The sequence below is a fragment of the Xenopus laevis genome, chromosome 2S (assembly GCF_017654675.1).
Source record: "Xenopus laevis strain J_2021 chromosome 2S, Xenopus_laevis_v10.1, whole genome shotgun sequence".
Taxonomy (NCBI): domain Eukaryota; kingdom Metazoa; phylum Chordata; class Amphibia; order Anura; family Pipidae; genus Xenopus; species Xenopus laevis.
The window spans coordinates 27835215-27856376 of NC_054374.1; the positions used below are offsets into that span (position 1 = coordinate 27835215).

The 21162-nt window shown below is 43.7% G+C and overlaps 1 protein-coding gene across 4 annotated transcripts in view; it reads right to left on the reverse strand.

Annotated features, from left to right (window-relative positions):
* The window catches only part of MGC81152 (uncharacterized protein), a 56665-nt gene that overhangs the window by 8160 nt on the left and 27343 nt on the right, over window positions 1-21162 (reverse strand). For 3 of the 4 annotated variants that reach the window (XM_041583068.1, XM_018248176.2, XM_018248177.2), the window contains 6 exons: window positions 20179-20274; window positions 17653-17733; window positions 5657-5775; window positions 4744-4861; window positions 3136-3316; window positions 2442-2585 (listed from right to left, as the gene is read on the reverse strand). In XM_041583068.1, coding sequence (XP_041439002.1) covers window positions 2442-2585; window positions 3136-3316; window positions 4744-4861; window positions 5657-5775; window positions 17653-17733; window positions 20179-20274 — 739 coding nt within the window. 4 annotated transcript variants of the gene reach the window in all.

A 21162-nucleotide genomic window follows, 5' to 3' on the forward strand; every position in this document is an offset into this window, starting at 1 on the left:
CTGCTGGTTGGGGGAAATCACGGTTGCTGCTGGTTGGGGGAAATCACGGTTGCTGCTGGTGGGGGAAATCACGGTTGCTGCTGGTTGGGAAAATCAAAATCACGGTTGCTGCTGGTTGGGGGAAATCACGGTTGGCTGGTTGGGGGAAATCACGGTTGGTTGCTGGGTGGGGAAATCACGGTTGCTGCTGGTTGGGGAAATCACGGTTGCTGCTGGTTGGGGAAATCACGGTTGCTGCTGGTTGGGGGAAATCACGGTTGCTGCTGGTGGGGGGAAATCACGGTTGCTGCTGGTTGGGGAAAATCACGGTTGCTGCTGGTTGGGGGAAATCACGGTTGCTGCTGGCTGCTGGTTGGGGAAATCACGGTTGCTGCTGGTTGGGGGGGGAAATCACGGTTGCTGCTGGTTGGGGGAAATCACGGGAAATCACGGTTGCTGGTTGGGGAAATCACGGCTGGTTGGGGAAATCACGGTGCTGGTTGGGGGAAAATCACGGTTGCTGCTGGTTGGGGGAAATCACGGTTGCTGCTGGTTTGGGGGAAATTTTCACGGGGTGGGGCTGCTGGTTGGGGGGAAATCACGGTCTGCTGCTGGTTGGGGGAAATCACGGTTGCTGCTGGTTGGGGGAAATCACGGTTGCTGCTGGTTGGGGGAAATCACGGTTGCTGCTGCGTTGGGGAAATCACGGTTGCTGCTGGTGGGGGAAATCACGGTTGCTGCTGGTTGGGGGAAATCACGGTTGCTGCTGGTTGGGGAAATCACGGTTGCTTGCTGGTTGGGGGAAATCACGGTTGCTGCTGAGTTGGGGGAAATCACGGTTGCTGCTGGTTGGGGGAAATCACGGTTGCTGCTGGTTGGGGGAAATCACGGTTGCTGCTGGTTGGGGGAAATCACGGTTGCTGCTGGTTTGGGGGAAATCACGGTTGCTGCTGGTTGGGGGAAATCACGGTTGCTGCTGGTTGGGGGAAATCACCGGTGCTGTGGTTGGGGGAAATTCACGGTTGCTGCTGGTTGGGGGAAATCACGGTTGCTGCTGGTTGGGGGAAAATCACGGTTGCTGCTGTTGGGGAAAATCACGGTTGCTGCTGGTTGGGGGAAATCACGGTTGCTGCTGGTTGGGGGAAATCACGGTTGCTGGACTTGGGGTGGGGGGGAAATCACGGTTGCTGCTGGTTGGGGAAATCACGGTTGCTGCTGGTTGGGGGAAATCACGGTTGCTGCTGGTTGGGGGAAATCACGGTTGCTGCTGGTTGGGGAAATCACGGTTGCTGCTGGTTGGGGAAATCACGGTTGTGAACTGGGGGGAAATCACGTTGCTGCTGGTTGGGGGAAATCACGGTTGCTGCTGGTTGGGGGAAATCACGGTTGCTGCTGGTTGGGGGAAATCACGGTTGCTGCTGGTTGGGAAATCACGGTTGCTGCTGGTGGGGGAAATCTACGGTTGCTGCTGGTTGGGGGGAAATCACGGTTGCTGCTGGTTGGGGGAAATCACGGTTGCTGCTTGGTTGGGGGAAATCACGGTTGCTGGCTGGTTGGGGGAAATCACGGTTGCTGCTGGTTTTGGGGGAAATCACGGTTGCTGCTGGTTGGGGAAATCACGGTTTGCTGGCTGGTTTGGTGGGAAATCCACGGTTGCTGCTGGGGTGGGGGAGATCTCGGTTGCTGCTGGTTGGGGAGATCTCGTTGCTGCTGGTTGGGGAGATCTCGGTTGCCTACTGGTTGGGGAGATCTCGGTTGCTACTGGTTGGGGAGATCTCGGTTGCTACTGGTTGGGGAGGATCTCGGTTGCTACTGGTTGGGGAGATCTCGGTTGCTACTGGTTGGGGAGATCTCGGTTGCTACTGGTTGGGGAGATCTCGGTTGCTACTGGTTGGGGAGATCTCGGTTACTACTGTTCGGGGGATCTCGGTTACTACTGGTTGGGGGGGATCTCGGTTACTACTGGTTGGGTGGATCTCGGTTGCTACTGGTTGGAGTGGGATCACTGCACTAGCGTATAGTCCAACTGGTACACCACTACTGACCTGTAACACCCACATTGACCCTCTGACCAAGTGACACTTGACAGAGGGCCTTTGTAGGCTCAATATATGTAGTGTGTAAGTAAATGCACTTTATCAGCAGAGTCCCCCTTGTTCATTCAGTATAATTGTTGGTCACTACAATACTCAATGATGGGGTATCACAGTGCCCCCATTGCATTAAACTGAGCAGAAAGGGAGGTTCATTCATTCATTACAGGGATATGCTGACCTTTAATACAGCCCTGATCCCTTTCAGACTGTCTATTATTAGCCTAGCAAATACCAAACCATCCCCACTAGGGAGATTTGTAGCACTGAAGTATGGATCTTGCTTATACCTACAGACAAACTAGCCCCAAGAGCACTCGATTAGCTGCACCCTGGGACAGGACAGTGACTCACAAACACAGATCTCACCAAACATTTTGCGGGATGTCATGAAGTTGAGCATGAAGCGAGACTGGGTGAATAGAAGCTGGAACATCCTCTCGGCACGGATTTGATACACATGGTTAATGTAGAGCTTCCCTTCCATCTGCTCCTCTGGGTACTTGGTATCCTCTGTCTCACAGAACACAAGTTACTGGGGGTCAGTCAGGGCCAACGCAGGTATCATTGATTCATTATCCTGTGTTCTACCATCTGCTCATTGCTGTCCCAAACAGAACTAAAGGGAAACTAAACTATTTCAAGGATACTTTGCATTTAAAATGGTCAACGAAAATGTGTAAGATAAAGAGAATAACAGTTATCCAGAATAAAAGCCATTGAATAATGAGAAAACTTTTTAAAAATAAATCAGCTATTGATAAAAATGTGTGCCCCCAGCTGTATAACCTTACGGATCAGCAAAGACCATGCTCTATAGGTACCAAAGCAAACCTGATAACCTAAGATATGGAGCTAGAGGAGACAGTGTCAGAGGCCTGGTTCTTCAATGCTGTGCCTCTGGGCTTATACAGTGTTGTCACAGAGCCAATGATTATGTCCAGCATCATTCTCTATCAGTGTACAAAGTATTTAAACAGAGGATACCTATACCTGTGGTACATACACTGTCTCCTAATGGTGAGGCCCATCTGTGTATATATTCGAGTCGTATATTCCTTACCTTCATCCCCTGAATCAGACAAGCTGCTCCTGTCGAAATGCTGGTTTTCATTGCCATTCAGGTCCAGAGCCAGAGCAGGGGATCCAATTTGGGTGCGGAGGGTGTGCTTTCTTTCTGTGCTTAACTGGGGGCTCTTGCCTCCTGCCTTCTCCCCCTGTATTTCTTCTGCTTGCCTCAATATCTAGAGAAGGAACAAGAGCCGTGTTGGAGTAGGAGTTCAAGATACAAGCACTATCAACATCTATTGCTTTGTGGCACTTAGTATTTCCCTGTTGATCGTCTGCCCAGAAGCCGTGTATAAAGGATAAGTAAAAGTAAACCTTTAAAATAAGTAAATGGAAAATTGATGAGGGGGTTATTCTAAGAAATGTTGCTAGATTTATTATGTATTTGTTTTACATTCCAAGATATTAAGGGATACATGTACTGTTAATTTGAATGAAGTTAGTTACAACATCGCCACCTGCTGGTCAGTTTCCCACCAGTCTGACCACCAAGAAGTCAAGAAAGTTGTCAGGAGAAAGAAAGAGGCTGCTCTGATGTTCTTCTGCTTAGGAAAGGTTTGAGAAAAGGTTTTAATGTTTTTTTCCTAAGCAGAACATCATCCTAACAACCTCTTTCTTTCTCCTGACAACTTCCTTGACTACTTGGTGTTCAGACTGGTGGGAAACTGACCTGCAGATGGTGCTGTTGTAACTTAATTCATTCAAATCAACAATACATGTATCCCTTAATATCTTGGAATTAAAGAAAAATAATAATGAATGCACATTGCAAAGGTGCTTAGAATAGCCCCCTCATCAATTTTACTTTCACTTGTTTTAAAGATTTACTTATCCTAGAAAGGCAGAATATTCTACAGCCCAGTCACAATAGGAGCAGTGCAGTAACGTCTAAATGTTGAACAGCTACAAACAAACCCAACTGGGATCTCTCACATTCTCTGTATATACCCAGCTCATGCTTGGCACAAAAGGTCCAGTTAGGCACAGGTTAACCAGCTACAATGTTAACTAGGCTGAACAAATCCCATTCAACTACTCTGGCACATCACCTGAGAAGAATGTAAAGAAAAGACTCTCCCCCCATGATCTACATGGACTTTGCTGAATGATTAACCATTCAACCATTAACTACAACTCCCAGCACCCTTTGATACACGAAGAGCTGCACAGGAGTTTTGACATACTTGAACAGATTTAAAAAGTGCCTTGTGGTCAGAAGAAAACATCATTTGCAGAAAAAAGTAAGGAAACCTGGTGCCTGGCTTTGGAATTAAGCAGGACCTTTAAGGCGGCAGCCCATGGCACAGATTCATCTCAAAGGCCACACAGCTACAAGAACTATTAACTTATAGTTCTAGAACTGTGTGTCCCAAGACCTCCGAGAGATCATATCCAAACAGGTTATCCCCCAGGCCTCTAATTCTGTTCCCCAAAGTCTAGAGAGGGGAAACAGGCATCTTATATCCTAATAAAAGAAACATATGCCTAAACCAGGCATAAAGGATTCACTTATTATAGATTTTTTCCTGCCAGTACCAGATGCACCATTGGAATCCAAGTACAGTACACAGTCTGATTTCATTCCACAGTGTTTAGAACTCACCAACTGCATGGGATTAAATAAAGGTGAATCTGTCTCTGTGGCCTGCAAAACAGAAGATCCCCGAGGCATTTTCTCTGGTTTTTCTCCACAATCCTCTAAAACTACCCTTCCCGAGGCCCTGACCAACGGAAAGAGAAATATTATTAATTGTCACAATCACATTACACCAGGGGAATAAAACAAAACACCATCTCTTTCCTATTTAAAGGAACAGTAACATCAAAAAAAAACTATACTAAAATATACTACAGGAAAAAAAACACCAACACATATTAAACTTTAAAATTGTAAAGTCTTTATTTAGAAATAACTTACCGAAACTCTGCTTGTGCTCCTCTTCAGAAAAAGCGATCGTGTGATCCATCGTGCGGTGCTCAATTTCTCCTCCCTGCCTTCCTTATAGAAGAGGGGAGGAGAAACTGAGCACTGCACGATGGTTCGTCGCCGTGACACCTTTTCTGAAGAGGAGCGCAAGCCGAGTTTCGGTGACTTATTTCCAAATAAAGAGTTTGCGATTTTAAAGTTTAATATGTGTTGGTGTTTTTTTTCCTGTAGTATATTAACGAGTTTTTTTTTTTAGTTTTTTTTTATGTTACTGGTCCTTTAAAGGAACAGTAACACCAAAAAATGTATGTGTTTTTAAGTAATGGAAATATAATATAGTGTTGCCCTGCACTGGTAAAACTGGTGTGTTTCCTTCAGAAACTCAACTATAGTTTATATAAACAAACTGCTGTGTAGCCATGAGGGCAGTCATTTAAACACAGGATACACAGTAGATACCAGATAAGTACTACTATAGTTTATATAAACAAGCTGCTGTGTAGCCTTGGTGGCAGCCATCTTTTAGGTTGCTCTGGGGTTATATAAAGAGCCATGTTGTGAATAGTGACGTGGGCAAAGATATTTTTACCTTGTCTGCCCATTATCTTCCACTGGCACGGACAGGTGTTCCATCTCCTCATTATTCAAGCCAAGCTCAGTGCCATAGCTCTGCTGAACCAACTGCCAGAATTCCTTCTTGGTCAGTGTCTGCAGAGAGAAAAGGAAACCGATATTAACACTGTGGCCTCCAGACATGGGGCAATATGCACAATTGGTCAGAAACAATAAAGATTTTATAATGGATAATTGCAATGACATAGTCAAAGAAATTGGCTTATAAAGCAGCCACTCACTTCAGGGCTGGACTGCTCTCTTAAATCCCATCAATCTGGCACAATGATTGGATAAGTATTATGGATTTAGCATATTTGGGTATCATCCAATCACGTTAGCCTTTAGGCACCCGACTAAATAAGGGGTACATATACAGTAAAGGCCCATAATTCTTGCCTCTTCTAGTGCACACCGTTGACACCCGGGTGCCCACAAGAAAAATGTATAAAACATGCAGGAAATTACAACATTCACAGGATTTGTTCAGCAATAGCAAAAGTTTTTTATTTAGCTCACCGTTTCAAACTGGGCTATTTAAAAACATTGGCTGGATTTTTGTAAATTTAAAGGCTGATATTTCATGTGAAATATATAGGGAATAATGTATCCCCTACTGTACCTCCTACCCACATGTATAAATAAAATATACAGAGAAAGCATGTCCTGGGCAAACAATAAGTTCTACTCTCATACTGTACTGTCTAAGGGAATCAATATGGCACCTCCTCCCATGTGTATAAATACAAGTATACAGAGAAGGAATGTTCTGGGCACACAATAAGCTCATAATGTACTTGGAAACTGAATAAACTAACCTCCCATATGTTATTATTTGAATATAAATGAAGGGGAAATAGCAATAAATAGGGTGTAATTTCCAGTTACTGTGTATTTGTTTACTAGCAACCCTGATTGGACACAAAACAGAGCATAACTCACAGATGACAGAAGCGGATGACCAATCCCACCGAGCATGACAAGAACAAGCAGAACAGGTCGCCCCATAACTCACAATGAATTCTCTCTCTGTGCAATGAGGGCAGTTATTATCGTGTGACATCTGACACATTACTGCCTGCTTCTCAGCACTCACCAAACAACATTAAAGTTTATGTAACATAGTGTGCTAGGCTATTCCTTAGGGCAGGGCTGTCCAATTGGTGGCCTGCGATCCCCCCCTTGTGTGGCCCCCCACATACCTGCTGTGTTTGCTTGTAAGATTTAAATGGTATCACTACAGAGATTAACTGGTTCCCGCATAGTTTAAACCTCAAATTCAAACTAACCCCCTGTATTGTTCACATCAGTGATCCCTCTATTGTTTACACCTCAAAGCCCTGTTCTGTTCACACCTGAGACCCAGACTGAAACTGCCCACACATTATACAAAATGCTAATGGGGCACCAGCACTGTGTTTCTGTATGTAGTACATATTAGACTGGTTCTGATGGGTTTCCCTGTCTCTTGCTCTGTTCTGCCTTCCATATGCTCCCTGTGTGTGTCCTACTCTGCCTGTGGAACATAAGCCTGGTATTTGTTCTGGGGGTTTGTTAGTATTTGAAAAGAAATTATTGTTAGTGGTAAGGTGTTTAATCATGTGCTGGGGGTGCTGTTATCCAAGGGTAAGAGGAGGCATATGGATTTAAGGGTATGCCTTAATATGACAACTTTTTTCACATATGAGTGATAAGTGATATCCCTGCAGTGAGCACAAACCATTTGTTTTTTGGTGTGTTACCATAATTAATGTGGACATTATATTGTGGTAACATGGGCGTGGTTTAAAGTGGGTCCCTCCACTATGTAGGCCGGAAAAATTTCGGCCCTCTGTACCACAGAAGTTGGACAGCACTGCCTTAGGGAATACAGGATGGTTGGGGCCCTCATCATTAGTGGAGGCTCAAGCCGCTGCTGAACTACAACCCAGAGCAGAACATTTTTGCTCTTACAGCCCCAACCATCAGTTAGTTATGGGCCCCTCAACTAATTGTTTTACAATCCCATTGGATTACAAACAGTATGCTCAGCTGGGTCTGCATTTGATGTACACATAGCAATTCTCAGTTGGGCTTTGTCATATGCCTTGTGTTCCAAACCATTGTCATTTTAGAATGCAAGCTCTTTAGGGCAGGGCCCTCTTTATCTCTTGTATTAGTTATTGGCTGATTTTTAGTGAAATCTGAATGTTTCATGTATATACCCAGTTATTGTACAGCACTGCGGGATATGTTGGTGCTTTATAAATCCATAATAATAATCATAACATGAGACTCAGTGAAAGTGCCAGTGGCCATGAAAACTATGGAGACATTGGTTAACACAACATAGCCCAAACTTTGCTCCGGATTGAGCACCCCTGCAGCGGCTTCTATTTCAGGTGAGGCACAAAGCCAATAAAGTGCATCAGGATTAAAACAACCTGCCATTGTGTTTAGATAATGGGTCTGAATTCTGTCCCATATTTGTTCTGTTGCACTTAATTCCTTGATGAGGCGCTGAAACCCTAAGCCTGATCCTATAGAGAGACACAAATGCACTTGTTGACATGGCTTACCTACGCACGGGGACTGAAAGGCGAACCTTTGTTGGTGTAGCTACCACAAACCTCCTTCTCAATAAACTAGAGCAGTCACACTCGCACTTTGTTGGAACCCAGGTGACTGTGGCCCCTGCACCCCTATAACAAGATCTGAGTTAACTTAATCTATGGCAGTGATGGCAAGTAAAAGAGTTATAGGCCCATGAGGGTTACAGTCCAAGTTTTTGGATTGGCAGAGAAAAAACATACGGTAATGATTCTAAAAGGAACGGTCATTTTTTGTGTTTTCAAGTAATGAAAATATAATGTACTGTTGTGCTGCACTGGTACAATTGATGTGTTTGCTTCAGAAACTCTACTATATTTTATATAAACAAGCTGCTGTGTAGCCATGGGGGCAGCCATTCAAGCACAGGATACACAGTAGATAACAGATAAGTACTACTATAGTTTATATAAACAAGCTGCTGTGTAGCCATGGGGGCAGCCATTCAAGCACAGGATACACAGTAGATAACAGATAAGTACTACTATAGTTTATATAAACAAGCTGCTGTGTAGCCATGGGGGCAGCCATTCAAGCACAGGATACACAGAAGATAACAGATAAGTACTACTATAGTTTATATAAAAAAAGGCTGCTGTGTAGCCATGGGGACAGCCATTCAAGCACAGGATACACAGAAGATAACAGATAAGTACTACTATAGTTTATATAAAAAAAGGCTGCTGTGTAGCCATGGGGACAGCCATTCAGGCACAGGATACACAGTAGATAAATACTACTATAGTTTAAATAAACAAGCATTTAAAGAGGTATTTACACTTAAATAGAACCCACAGAAACTCCTTGCCCTCAGGGATCATACTCATTCCTCACATAGAGTTCCATGTGCAGAACTATTCCTACGATACATCCTGTCCTTTCAGCCAAACCTCACTCATGGCTCCTTATCAGCAATGGAACACCAAGTCTATGAACCTACATACAATCAATAGGCCAGGGACATAGTAAGTCGTACAGTGTTGGACTGGGGTACCAGGGACCCACCAGAAAACCTTAGACCATGGGCCCCATTCTCCAAGCTAATTTTCTTCCACTTCTCACTCAATAATTTCTTCTTCTTTATAAATTTCTATTTGGCCCCTTTGTTTCCATAAAAAATTAGGAAATGAACATGAAATTGTTACAAATAGTAAGATGCAGAAGGGTCAACTGACACCTGGGCCCAACGAGAGTTTTCCTAGTATAGTGGTGGGCCAGTCCGACACTGGAGTCACGTGTATGGAAGAATGACTAAGAGGGACACAAACTCAATTCCCAGGTCTAGACTTAAATGGGTGGACCACCTTTAAAGGGGTTGTTCACCTTCCAAACACTTTTTTTCAGTTGTTTTCAGATTGTTCCCCAGAAATAAAGACTTTTTTATAACAACTTTCCATTATTTTTTTAATGTTTTTCCAAAATCTAAGTTTAAAGTTGAATGTTCGTGTCTCTGGTGTTTGAGTCTGGCAGCTCAGTAATTCAGGCGCAGACTCTAAACTGTTATAATTTTGCAACATTTAGTTGATACATTTCTCAGCAGCATCTCTGGAGTATTAGCAACTATTGTATCAATTCTAACAGCTGCCTGTAATGAAACCCAGAGATTCTGCTCAGCAGGGACAAAGATTAGAATGTATCAACTAAATGTATCAATTTAGAACAGTTTACAGGGTCGGCGACCGCCCTCTCAAAGCTGCTTTAAAAGGTGAAATAAAAGACACTTTAAACTTCAATATTAGAAAAACAGTGACACAGAGAGTAATTGGAGAAAGTCATTATTTCTTGTGATCTATCGGAAACAGCTAGTTGTTTAAAGGTGAACCACCCCTTTAAGTAAACTTTAAGTATGTTATAGAATGGCTAATTCTAAGCAACTTTTCAATTGGTCTTAATTTTTTAATATAGTTTTTGCCTTCTTCTTCTTCTTCTTCTGACTCTCTCCAGCTTTCACTGACCCTATTTAAAAAAACAAATGCTCAGTCTAACGCTACAAATGTATTGTTATTGCTACTTTTTATTACTCATACTTCGTCTCTTATTCAAATCAGTGCATGGTTGCTAGGAGAATTTGGACCCTAGCAACCAGACTCCTGAAAACGCAACCTGGAGAGGCGCCGACTAAAAAGCTAAATAACTCAAAAACCACAAATAATACAAAATGAAAAACCAATTGCAAATGGTCTCCGAATATACCTCTCTACATCATACTAACAGTTAATTTAAAGATGAACAAACCTTTTAAACTACTCCACTAAACACTGATAGGAAGCAACAAGGACACTGGCCCAGATCAGTCCAATGGTCAAGCCTGGAGTGGGCCTGCTAAAGTGCCAGCCAATCGTGTGCCACTGGCAGGGACAAGGCAGGACCAGGCAGACATTGATGGCCCCTCAAGCCAAACTGGATTTAGGAAACACTTACACAGGTGGTATCAGCAAAATACAATGGCAAGGAGGGGTGTAGAAGTATAAGCACTGGTATGAAAGTGGGACTGGCATACTAATTGTGCGACCAAGTTTAGGTTTGTTTTCAATAACATTGAATAATATGAAGTTAATTGGAAGATTATGTAATTTAAACTGGATCAGGTCTGGGGAGATTATTGCCTGGCACTGATTTAACTCTTTGCATCTTGGATCCCAGATAAACACTGGGGATCAGGAACTGAATTCATTCAGCACATTTACAGCACAGATTGCTGGGGGGCACATGCGAGAGGTTTAACAAGTATTGTGATAAAGATGAGAAACGAGTTGGGGTGGGTTAAACAAAACCACACCGGTGTAATATATACAGAGCTGCTATTTGAGAGACAATGAGAGCAGTATTTAGATATAAAACAAACAGGCAATTATAGGCAGAAAAGCCTGTGGATATAAGTGAGCAAGGCATATATTCCCACGGCGGCCCGCAGCCCAGAGAAGGCATAGAAGAACAATAGGGTGAAGGGAAGGTATTGTATGGCAAGCACTGGGGATCAGGTACAGAGGTTATGAGAGTGGGGAAGGTGCAATACTTACCAATAGGGACTTATTAAAAGGAGAACTAAACCCTAAACATGAATGTCGCTAAAAATTCCTTATTTTATATACAGAACTTATTGCACCAGCGTAAAGTTTCAGCTTGTCACAGGGGGGTCACCATCTTGGAAAGTGTCTGTGACACTCACATGCTCAGTGGGCTCTGAGCAGCTGTTGAGAAGCTAAGCTTAGGGGTCGTCACTAATTATCCAGCAGAAAAAGAGGGTTGTCTATAATATAAGCTGATGCTACAGGGCTGATGATTAAAATGCTAATTGCACTGGTTTCTGTGCTGCCATGTAGTAATTATCTGTATTAATTACTAATCAGCCTTATAGTGACATTTCTATTCTATGTTTACTGTATATTGTGAGTGGGTCCCTATGCTCAGTAAGTGACAGCAGCACAGAGCATGTGCAGTGAATCAGCAGAAAAGAAGATGGGGAACTACTGGGGCATCTTTACTGCTAAAGGGCTGTGGTTGCCTTGGGCTGGTACAAAAGACCAAAACAATGTACAACATTTCTAGGCTTTAGTTCTCCTTTAAACAGGGCAAGAAAGGGCTAAGAACATGCAAGGTATCCTGCCCATAATAGATTCAGTACAAGGTATCTTGCATTTCACCATCAGCCCAAACACTTGGATCCATAAGAGGCAACAGGTTGCAAACCCAGCAACACCCCCAGCTTGTATTTAGCAGCAGCTACTTGTCTACTAGAAGTAATACCGTTACCTATGACCCCTTCGTGATCTATACAGTATCAGCACTGGGTCATAAACCCTAATAACTGGCACACCCCATCCCCAGCACATGATGCTCTGGGAAATCTCCGGCAGCAGGAAGATAAGAGGTATCAATGCAGGATCCGGAATTATACAGCCACATGGAATAAAACTTGTGAGACGGAGGGGGAAAAGAACACTGGGCTGAACAACCAAGGAAAGTAATTACAATACCAATGTGCTTTTTTGCCTGCTAGGGTCAGTGACCTCCATTTGAAAACTAGAAGGAGGTAGAAGAGGAAGGCAAACAACTCAAAAGCTATAAAGAATAATGAAGACCAATCGCAAAGGTGCTAGGAATAGGACATTTTGTAACATAGGTAAAGTTAACTTAGAGGTGAACCATTCCTAAAGTAAATTTAAATTTGCATTATGGAAAATTCTGATTAGCCGGCCTGTCCCCTCCCTGGGCAAACACGTCCCATTCCCTGGCATGCTGGGAGCTGCACATAAAGGGGAAATGTCACTTTTCCATTCATTAGCAGCAAGTTGGAGATGGAAGTGACTAAACCCTATTGTTAGATTTGTACAATTAGAAATAGTACAGCTGGCAAGCCATTGGCTGGATCATATTAAAGGACAAGTGGAAGCAGAATTTCCCCTTTAGTTTGCAAGCAGTGTGCCCCAGAGAGTTTGGTGTTGCTGCTGTGACATAGAAATGCAGTCAGGCCTTCTATAAATCATGTGCCGGCACTATAGGCAGGTTTCCATTCCAAATTCCTTCTCTTTACTGCATGTGAATGGAGCTCACAATCAAACCCCCAAGTGTCACAGAGCACCCAGTTATCACAAGGGAAGGCATTTAAGTTCACAGGACACAATGCAAGTGGGAACAGGAGCCATACTAGTAGGACAGGAGGCACCGAGACCAAGTGTGGCCCTCACCAGACTTGACTACAGGGGGAGCAACTGCCCCCGCCTGTAGGAGACACCACATGGGCAACATAGAGGCCTAAAGTCAAGAGTGTGCGAGGCATGTCCTGGGCAGGGTGCAGTTTTTGGACCCAGTGCCTGTGGTTCCCTAGTTACACCTCCCTACATTCAATGATACCGTTTAACTGGCTAGTTGAGGTGCACCACAGACATAATTTGGGAAATGGGGTTGCCATCTCTTTCCTTAAAAACTGACCTATCTATAAATTCAGTACAGTGGTCACTTAGCAATTCAGAGACAGGGCTGTATAGAAATCAGTGCAGCCTGCTGTTTCTAGAGGGTCAGCTTATAGTGATGAGACTGCAAGGGTGATGAAAGTATTTTAAGTCATATACCAACAATCAGGGGGAATACGGGGATTTCTTGTTCGAAGGCAATGTAAAACCAAAAATACCCATTTTAGAACGTAGCTCTAGGCAACTTTCCAACACCCATTCATTTCAAATGTAATGAACATAATGTCACCAGCAGGAGGAAGTGCTGAGAGTAACAATATTAGCCCCGAGGCCTGGATGTAACCCTCCTGAGTGCTTCTTATTCGGCTATGTAGGACAAGATGCTGCTGAACTATAGCACCCCAGCATCCTCCAACATAGACTTGAGTGTCCAAGAATATGAGAATGAGGAGACACAGTTTATAGTGGGGAGCAAAGGCATCTATAATGTTCCCTACAGGCCAGCTTTGGCAAAGAAAAGGTTAAAGCTAAAACATTTGGAACAAGGGAGGTTTGCCCCATGCCAGACACACTCTCAATACTCACGTGGGTTCCATCCAGACTGTAGGAGTGACAGGAGACTCATGGAGGGGATTCAGCAGTCAGTCCCCCCAAAACACACACCACTAACCTGTAACCATTGCACTGTTGTGACTTCCTAGTTAGTCTACAAGATAGAAAGTTCTGTGCAGTTCAGCCTGTCCCACGACCCCGCCCACAGGAAACCTGCACAGGTGAGCCCTTTCTTAAAGTCACGGCACTCCCTATACACAAGAATAGGGATAAGTTATTCCAAGGGGCAATGCAATAAGAGCTGTTATGGAAGTAGTAGCCAGTTAATATCAAAGGTTTTATTCTGAGATTCTAGGAGAAGGGCTGCCACCTCCCTTTTAAATAGACATATATCACTTCCACATCCGACACGACTGATTAGCTCCTAATTAAGACTGCACAGAATTCTATGCCCCAGAATGGAAAAAAATCAGTCTGATGAACCAGCCCTGTGGTACTGTCAGCCACTAGTTCCAGTCAGTAGGTGCCAGGAGTTGCAGCAGGAGGGCTGCAGTTGCACATCCCTGATATATACACCAGCAACATCTGTGCCAAGTCTAGTATCCCATCAGCCGCTAGCAGTTATTGGTTACCTGTTTGCAAGCAAACGTCTAGTGGTGCTTTTATGACATGGGCCATTATATGTCTTTATGACTAATCATAATTAGGCCCCTCTGATGCAGAGATGGCCCAGGGCCATTATGCTAATGAACACATGCAAACAGAGGAAAGGGAGCAGGTTTCTTTGAAGGAGAAGTGTTGCATAAACAACAATATTGTTTGTATTGCTTTATGGTTTGCACATAGATGAGGTTACGTTCATGTCATCAGATAACTCAAGTGCAAGGGATGGAACGAAGAATATCAATATTTATAGCACAACAACTTGTTTCAGCACAATCCAGTGAAACATTGCAGAGCACTAGCCACTTCTGAATCACATAGGAGGCTGAATAAACGAGACTGTTGTAGGGAAGTTAATTAGAGGCATTTCAGCCAATACAAATAAATCTTTTTGCCATACAGCAGCCCCAATGGCTACCTGAGGCCCAGTTAACAACACAGGCTACATGCAATTTCAATAAAGAGTCAGATATATAGATACATTGGTGTAACAGTCAACCTGCTATAATTCCAGGGGTACCCAGGGTACAAACAAGCACTCACTCCAATTCTCCCCCTAACTGGCCTTCGGGCTGGGCCCCCTTAGCTCATAAGGTTACAGATATATAGAAACATTGGGGTAACAGCCACCTTGCTATAGTTCCAGGGGTACCCAGCCAGGACACAAATAAACACTCACCCCAAATCTCCCCCTTAACTGGCCTTCTGGCTGGACCCCCTTAGCTCATAACAAGGTTACATATATATAGAAACATTTGTGTAACAGTCATCCTGCTATAGTTCCAGGGGTACCCAGGGCACAAATAAGCACTCACTCCAAATCTCCCCCTAACTGGCCTTCAGGCTGGGCCCCCATAGCTCATAACAAGGTTACAGCTATATAGAAACATTGGGGTAACAGTCACCCTGCTATAGTTCCAGGGGTACCCAGGGCACAAATAACCACTCACCCCAAATCTCCCCCTAACTGGCCTTCAGGCTGGGCCCCCTTAGCTCATAACAAGGTTACAGATATATAGAAACATTGGGTGACAGTCACCCTGCTATAGTTCCACAGTAACCAACAATACAGCAGGATGGGGGCCTGAAAAAAATATTTGGAGAGTGACCTTAGGCCCCCAACGTTATGCCACTGGTCTTGTGTGAATGTTCCCAGAAGAGCAGGGGCTGTTATAGCAGTAAAGGAAGGGCAACTTCACCTCAATCCCCTTGGTTTGGCATGAGATTTTGGACAGGCAGGGGTCCCCATACTTTAATGTAGCCAAACATGGGCCGATAAAAGTTGCTGACAGACCGACTTGGCAGCTTATTGGCCTGCGTAGGGGGCCCTCCAATGGATTTCCCCATCCAATATCTGATTGGGCTGTTGATGCAGTCCTCTCTCCAAGAACTTGTATAACCGTCCACCTGTATGCCCCCAGGGCCCAACAATTGTATCAGCCCAAAATGACCCACCTTAAGGTGGCATATCCTCAAGGTGGGGAAAGATCCACTGGTTTGGAGACCTTGCCAAACCATGGACACCTTTTGAGTACTTATTGTCACTGATGTTCCTGTGCCACATACTCTGCTACTTTCTGTACAGACCAGTTACACAGGATCCCAAAGTACATTCTCCTTTCATCCGAAGAAATGTTCCCTCTACAGAGAGGCACAAACAATTTGAATATCTGTTTATTCAGGTTGTGTGAATACTGGTCTGTATGTTGGCTCCTGAAAAGAACCCAGAGGAATTAACTGGCCAAACTGGAACACAAGGTTGGCCGATATCTACTGGCAAGTAAAGCAGCCAAACCAGAACAGCACTGGTAGGGACAGTCTGAAGGACAGTTCATTTTGATAAAATCCTGAATACTACTACTTTGCATATATCTTATTGTGAGGCTGGGGTGCAATTCTAGACTACAAACAAGGGCTTAAATGTAAAAATCTAAACACCATGATTTATATTTGTGTGTTATTGCCTCTAGATGAATGACACTCATGGTTTTCTAGGTGTCTGCAGCTCTGACCCAAAACTCACACTAGGGCAGGATAACGGAGGTGTAAGGTGATATGAGTTCTCAGTAAGGTGCAGTAGGATTGTTATACAAAGAGATGTCATGCACTGGCATGGGGAACAGGAGGTTTAAGGTGGAACTGCCTCTTATACATTCCTCTAACTCCTACCTGCATAACAAGCAATAGTTCCTAATAACAGAGAAGGGGACACCTGACCAAGGTGCTGAATGTCACACAAGTGCCCAGTTTCAGATACACCTGGAACCATGACACTTACAGAATATAAATACTTATACTTGGGACTGAGCCAGTGTGTTTGTGTCCTGGTGACCTGTAGTGACTATGTGCCCAGTGGCACTGAGCTGTAACAAGTTTATGGTATCCTAGTGACCTGTAGTGACTCTGTGTGTGTGCCAGTAGGACTGAGTAATAACGAAGAAGCAGAATGTTGGAAGGCGCACACTCATATGAAAATGCGAGGTGCTGATCCAGCAGGAGGCTGCCCAACCAAGTCTCCAATATATGTGAGCTCAAAAGGTAAAAAGTGGATTGCATACACTGTATCAAATAAAAAAAGGAAAAAAAACAAAAAAGAAAAAGCGATTACAAAATCAATACATCTGCCCAACGCGTTTCGACCACTAAGTGGTCTTTATCAGGAGCATAGAAAATTAAAATAAAGTAAAAAAGGGCCGTGGAACAGAATGCTCTGTTATACATATTGCTAGAATCTCAGCCGTTAAGCAGGGCAGAACTGCTGGTTCCAATGGGGATCTGATATGATCTGTGCAGCCACTGGGACAGAATGCTCTGTTATACAGATAGCTAGAATCTCAGCCATGAAGCAGGGCAGAACTGTTGGTTCCAATGGGGATCTGATATGATCTCTGCCACTGGGATAGTATGCCCTGTTTAACCGATGGCATCAAAATGAGTTGGTTGCTGTTGCTTTTGCACCTGTCACTGACCAGAGGTGTTCCTACTCCGGAACTCTATTTTCTTGTATTGCATTTGCTGAATCACATGCAAATTGAGGGCGTGAAACAATTTACCCATGACCTGCTAAAAATTGCAACTTTAGTGAAATTAACAAAATGGCACAAGAATGCTGAAAACGTTCCTAGCAAGTGTCGAGATGCTGGAATTGCGGGACAATGCATTATGCACTGGTTTTTGCACTTTGGATACACTTAGTAAATGAAACCTTGTGAATGAGATCCCTCAATGGTCTAGTTACACTTTCACTCCACCTCACCTTATCCAGAAGCACATCCTGCCACATGCGAAAGATATTTAGGAAGCTTCTGTCTCTTGTAGCAAACGACGTAAAGAAGAGCTGTGCAGAAAAGGTAAAAGATCAGTCTTCATGCAAGGTCCAAAGTCATATTATGTATTCATAATCCATATCCATAATCCATATCCATGTATCCATCTGAATGAGCATATTTCAGATATGAACCTCTCAAACATGGGAATTCCAGTGTTTTTTTCAACAACAAGAAAACTGTTTCATGCTCTGGCTTATGGGCCCTTGATATCAGGTTCTCAGGTGGGTCCTTGGGACCCAGTCAACAGTGGTGCCAGGTTAGAAAAGTTTGGTTATTTATCCTCATTGGTATGACAATAGGAGCCATTTACGATACCCTGGGGTGCAAGTGCTACAATGCTAAGGGGTACAAGTGCACACTGTCCATGCTGCTCACTTAAAGGAGAACTAAACCCTAAAAATGAATACGGCTAAAAATGGCATATTGTATATACTGAACTTATTGCATCAGCCTAAAGTTTCAGCTTGTCAATAGCAGCAATGATCCAGGACTTCGAACTTGTCACAGGGGGTCACCATCTTGGAAAGTGTCTGTGACACTCACATGCTCAGTGGGCTCTGAGCAGCTGTTGAGAAGCTAAGCTTAGGGGTCGTCGCAAATTATCAAGCAGAAAATGAGGTTTGTCTGTAATAAAAGCTGATGCTACAGGGCTAATTATTAAATTCTGATGCTAATTGCACTGGTTTCTGTGGTGCCATGTAGTAATTAACTTTATTCAGGGGCGCTTCACCAATGAGGCGACTTGAGACTGTCGCCTCAGGCAGCAGCGCCCCACTAGGGGTGGCAAAGATGTCACTCCTGGTACTTTAAGAGACGAATTTATGGTTTTCAAACCGGAAATTCGGCTCTTCTAGCGCAGAGAGCGCAGTTAGGCTCTCTGTGCTAGTGCCCTGGCCCTCTCTGCTGCCCTGGGGGGCGGCAGCAACTTCCGTTGCCTCGGGCGGCGGAGGGGCCAGGATCGCCCCTGACTGTATTAATTACTAATCTGCCTTATATTGTGATATTTATATTTTATGTGTACTGTATATTGTGAGTGGGTCCCTAAGCTCAGCAAATGACAGCAGCACAGAGCATGTGCAGTGAATCAGCAGAAAAGAAGAAACATAATGTACAATATTTCTAGCTACTTCTTTAGTTAAGCTTTGGTTCAGAAGCAATTGCACCCTGGGATAAGCTATGCTCTGCTCCTTGCATAAGCATAATACTTGCAGCTGGAAATGTACCATGGCTAGATCATTAAGTACTGCTCTACTGCTCCCTATTGGCAGCCATCTGTCAACACCATCATTACTGTATGCCTTCCCAGTTACTAACTGAAAGTCGCCTATTGGAGTAGGAGAATCATGTGTAACATTCACTCATTTATACACAGAATATGAGCAACAGTGCAACAGTCACAAGTCATACATTTGTTTGTGCTCTGTGTTGTAAGTAGTGGGTTTGGCAGGTTGGGAAGCAATAGGAACAATGGAACACAGACCCCTGTATTGGTAAAGCTGTTGAGATATGTACAAGAAACTATGACCCTTGTGGCATTATTGTTGGACACTGCAGTGGTAATGTACAAGTGCCTTATGTGTATGGTGTTTACCCAGCACCTGGGCCGCTATCAGGTGAGTACAGTAGGTACAGCTGTGCCGGGTCTGGGCCTAAAGGGGGGACCGGTTGTGTTGCACACTTCCGCAAAGTTCATGCGCCACCGAAGACCTGAAGCCAAGAAAAGACCCGAATCTGAAGCCTTGAAAAGACCTGAAGCTACGAAAGGAGCCGCAGCTGAAGCCCTAAAGCAATGTAAAGACCCGAAGCTATAAAAGGAGCTGAAGGAAACCAAAGAAGCTGTTAAAGAACCTAAAGTAAGTTCAACTGAACGCCAATGTGTGTTTTTTTTTTTTTAAATGTAATTGAACCCCTGGCCACCAATGTTTTTTCTTAAACATTCTATGGGGCCCCTGACCATCAATGTTTTTATAAAAACTTTTATAAGGGGTCCTGGTGTAATTATTTTTTAATTTATAGGGGGGGCCTGGACACTAATGATTTTTTTTTTCAACTTTTAGGGGGGACCTGACCACCAATGCTTTTTTTTTTTAAATTATAAGAGGGCTCTGACCACCAATGGCTTTTTATAACTTGTGAGTGAGGTGGTTTACCATTTTTAGCACTGATTTCTATGTAGACGTTTTACTACAGTATGGGGTGGGCGGGATCTGGGGTGGAGTTTGGGAACAGGATCTGGGGTGGGTGGGGACCAGGGGGCCCAGAAAATTTTGCTGTACTGGGCCCCGTAATTTCTGATGGCGGGCCCTGCCCAGCACTATATATATTTATATTTCTATAGCTATTTCAACATCACATACTCTCATTAACATTAATCATCCAATTGAAGCAATGTAATGAATCTGGTACAACCACATTTCAGAATGAAGGACTCAAATTCAGGAGTTGCACATTACCTTCTCATTCTGTGTGCTGACCTGTATGGCGTTTGGAATAAGTCGAGCGGTTTTCTCCTTTGTCATAGAAGTGATATCCCGGAGCTGTAAGCATATCTGGAAACACACAGGAGGGAACACGCAATCAACAGGGCTTACTTTAATCCTACATTCCAAATGCAATTGACACAAATTACAGTAATTGTTTCTCTGTATTTCCAATTGTTTTCTCATTGTATCTAAAAAGCACTGCTCCTGCTCTGTGGTGGCAAATGCAGTGCCTGATGTAGTGTGTGGTTGATAGGTGACTGACCAGTATTTGTACTGGGGACATTTATTCCACATCGGGTCTGTGTGTAGGGATGCTTAAGGGATGCTTAGGGGGGCTTCCCTTTATAATAAATTAAAATGTGTATAAAAATAAATATCTCCCCTGCTGCCATCCGATAATTTATGGCTAAATCCAGCAGCAGAGCTGAGGGGTGGGTACCTGAACCTTTATGACTGGTGCATGCTTCATACAACAGGTCCTTTTGCGCATACAGCAATGTTTACACCATGAAGCAAGTGCAGTGTATCGCCACTTTATCCAATATCGTATTAATTTTAACTAGATACTGAAAGCTGCCACTAGGGGGAGCATGCATTAAACACTCACAGCACAGGTGCCACTTAAAGGAACAGTGACACCAAAAAATGTAAGTGTTTTAAAGTAATGAAAATATCATGTACTGTTGACCTGCACTGGTAAAACTGATCTGTTTGCTTCAGAAACACTACTATTGTTCATATAAACAAACTGCTGTGTAGCAATGGCGGAAATTGAAAAACGGCTATATGGCACAGGTTAACTAATGGATAACAGATAACACCATTAGACAGACAGAGCTTATCTGCTATCTGCTGTGTAACTTGAGCTTTTTCTCCTTTGAATGGCTGCCCCCATTGCTATACAGCAGCTTATTTATATAAACAATAGTAGTGTTTCTTAAGCAAACACAGCAG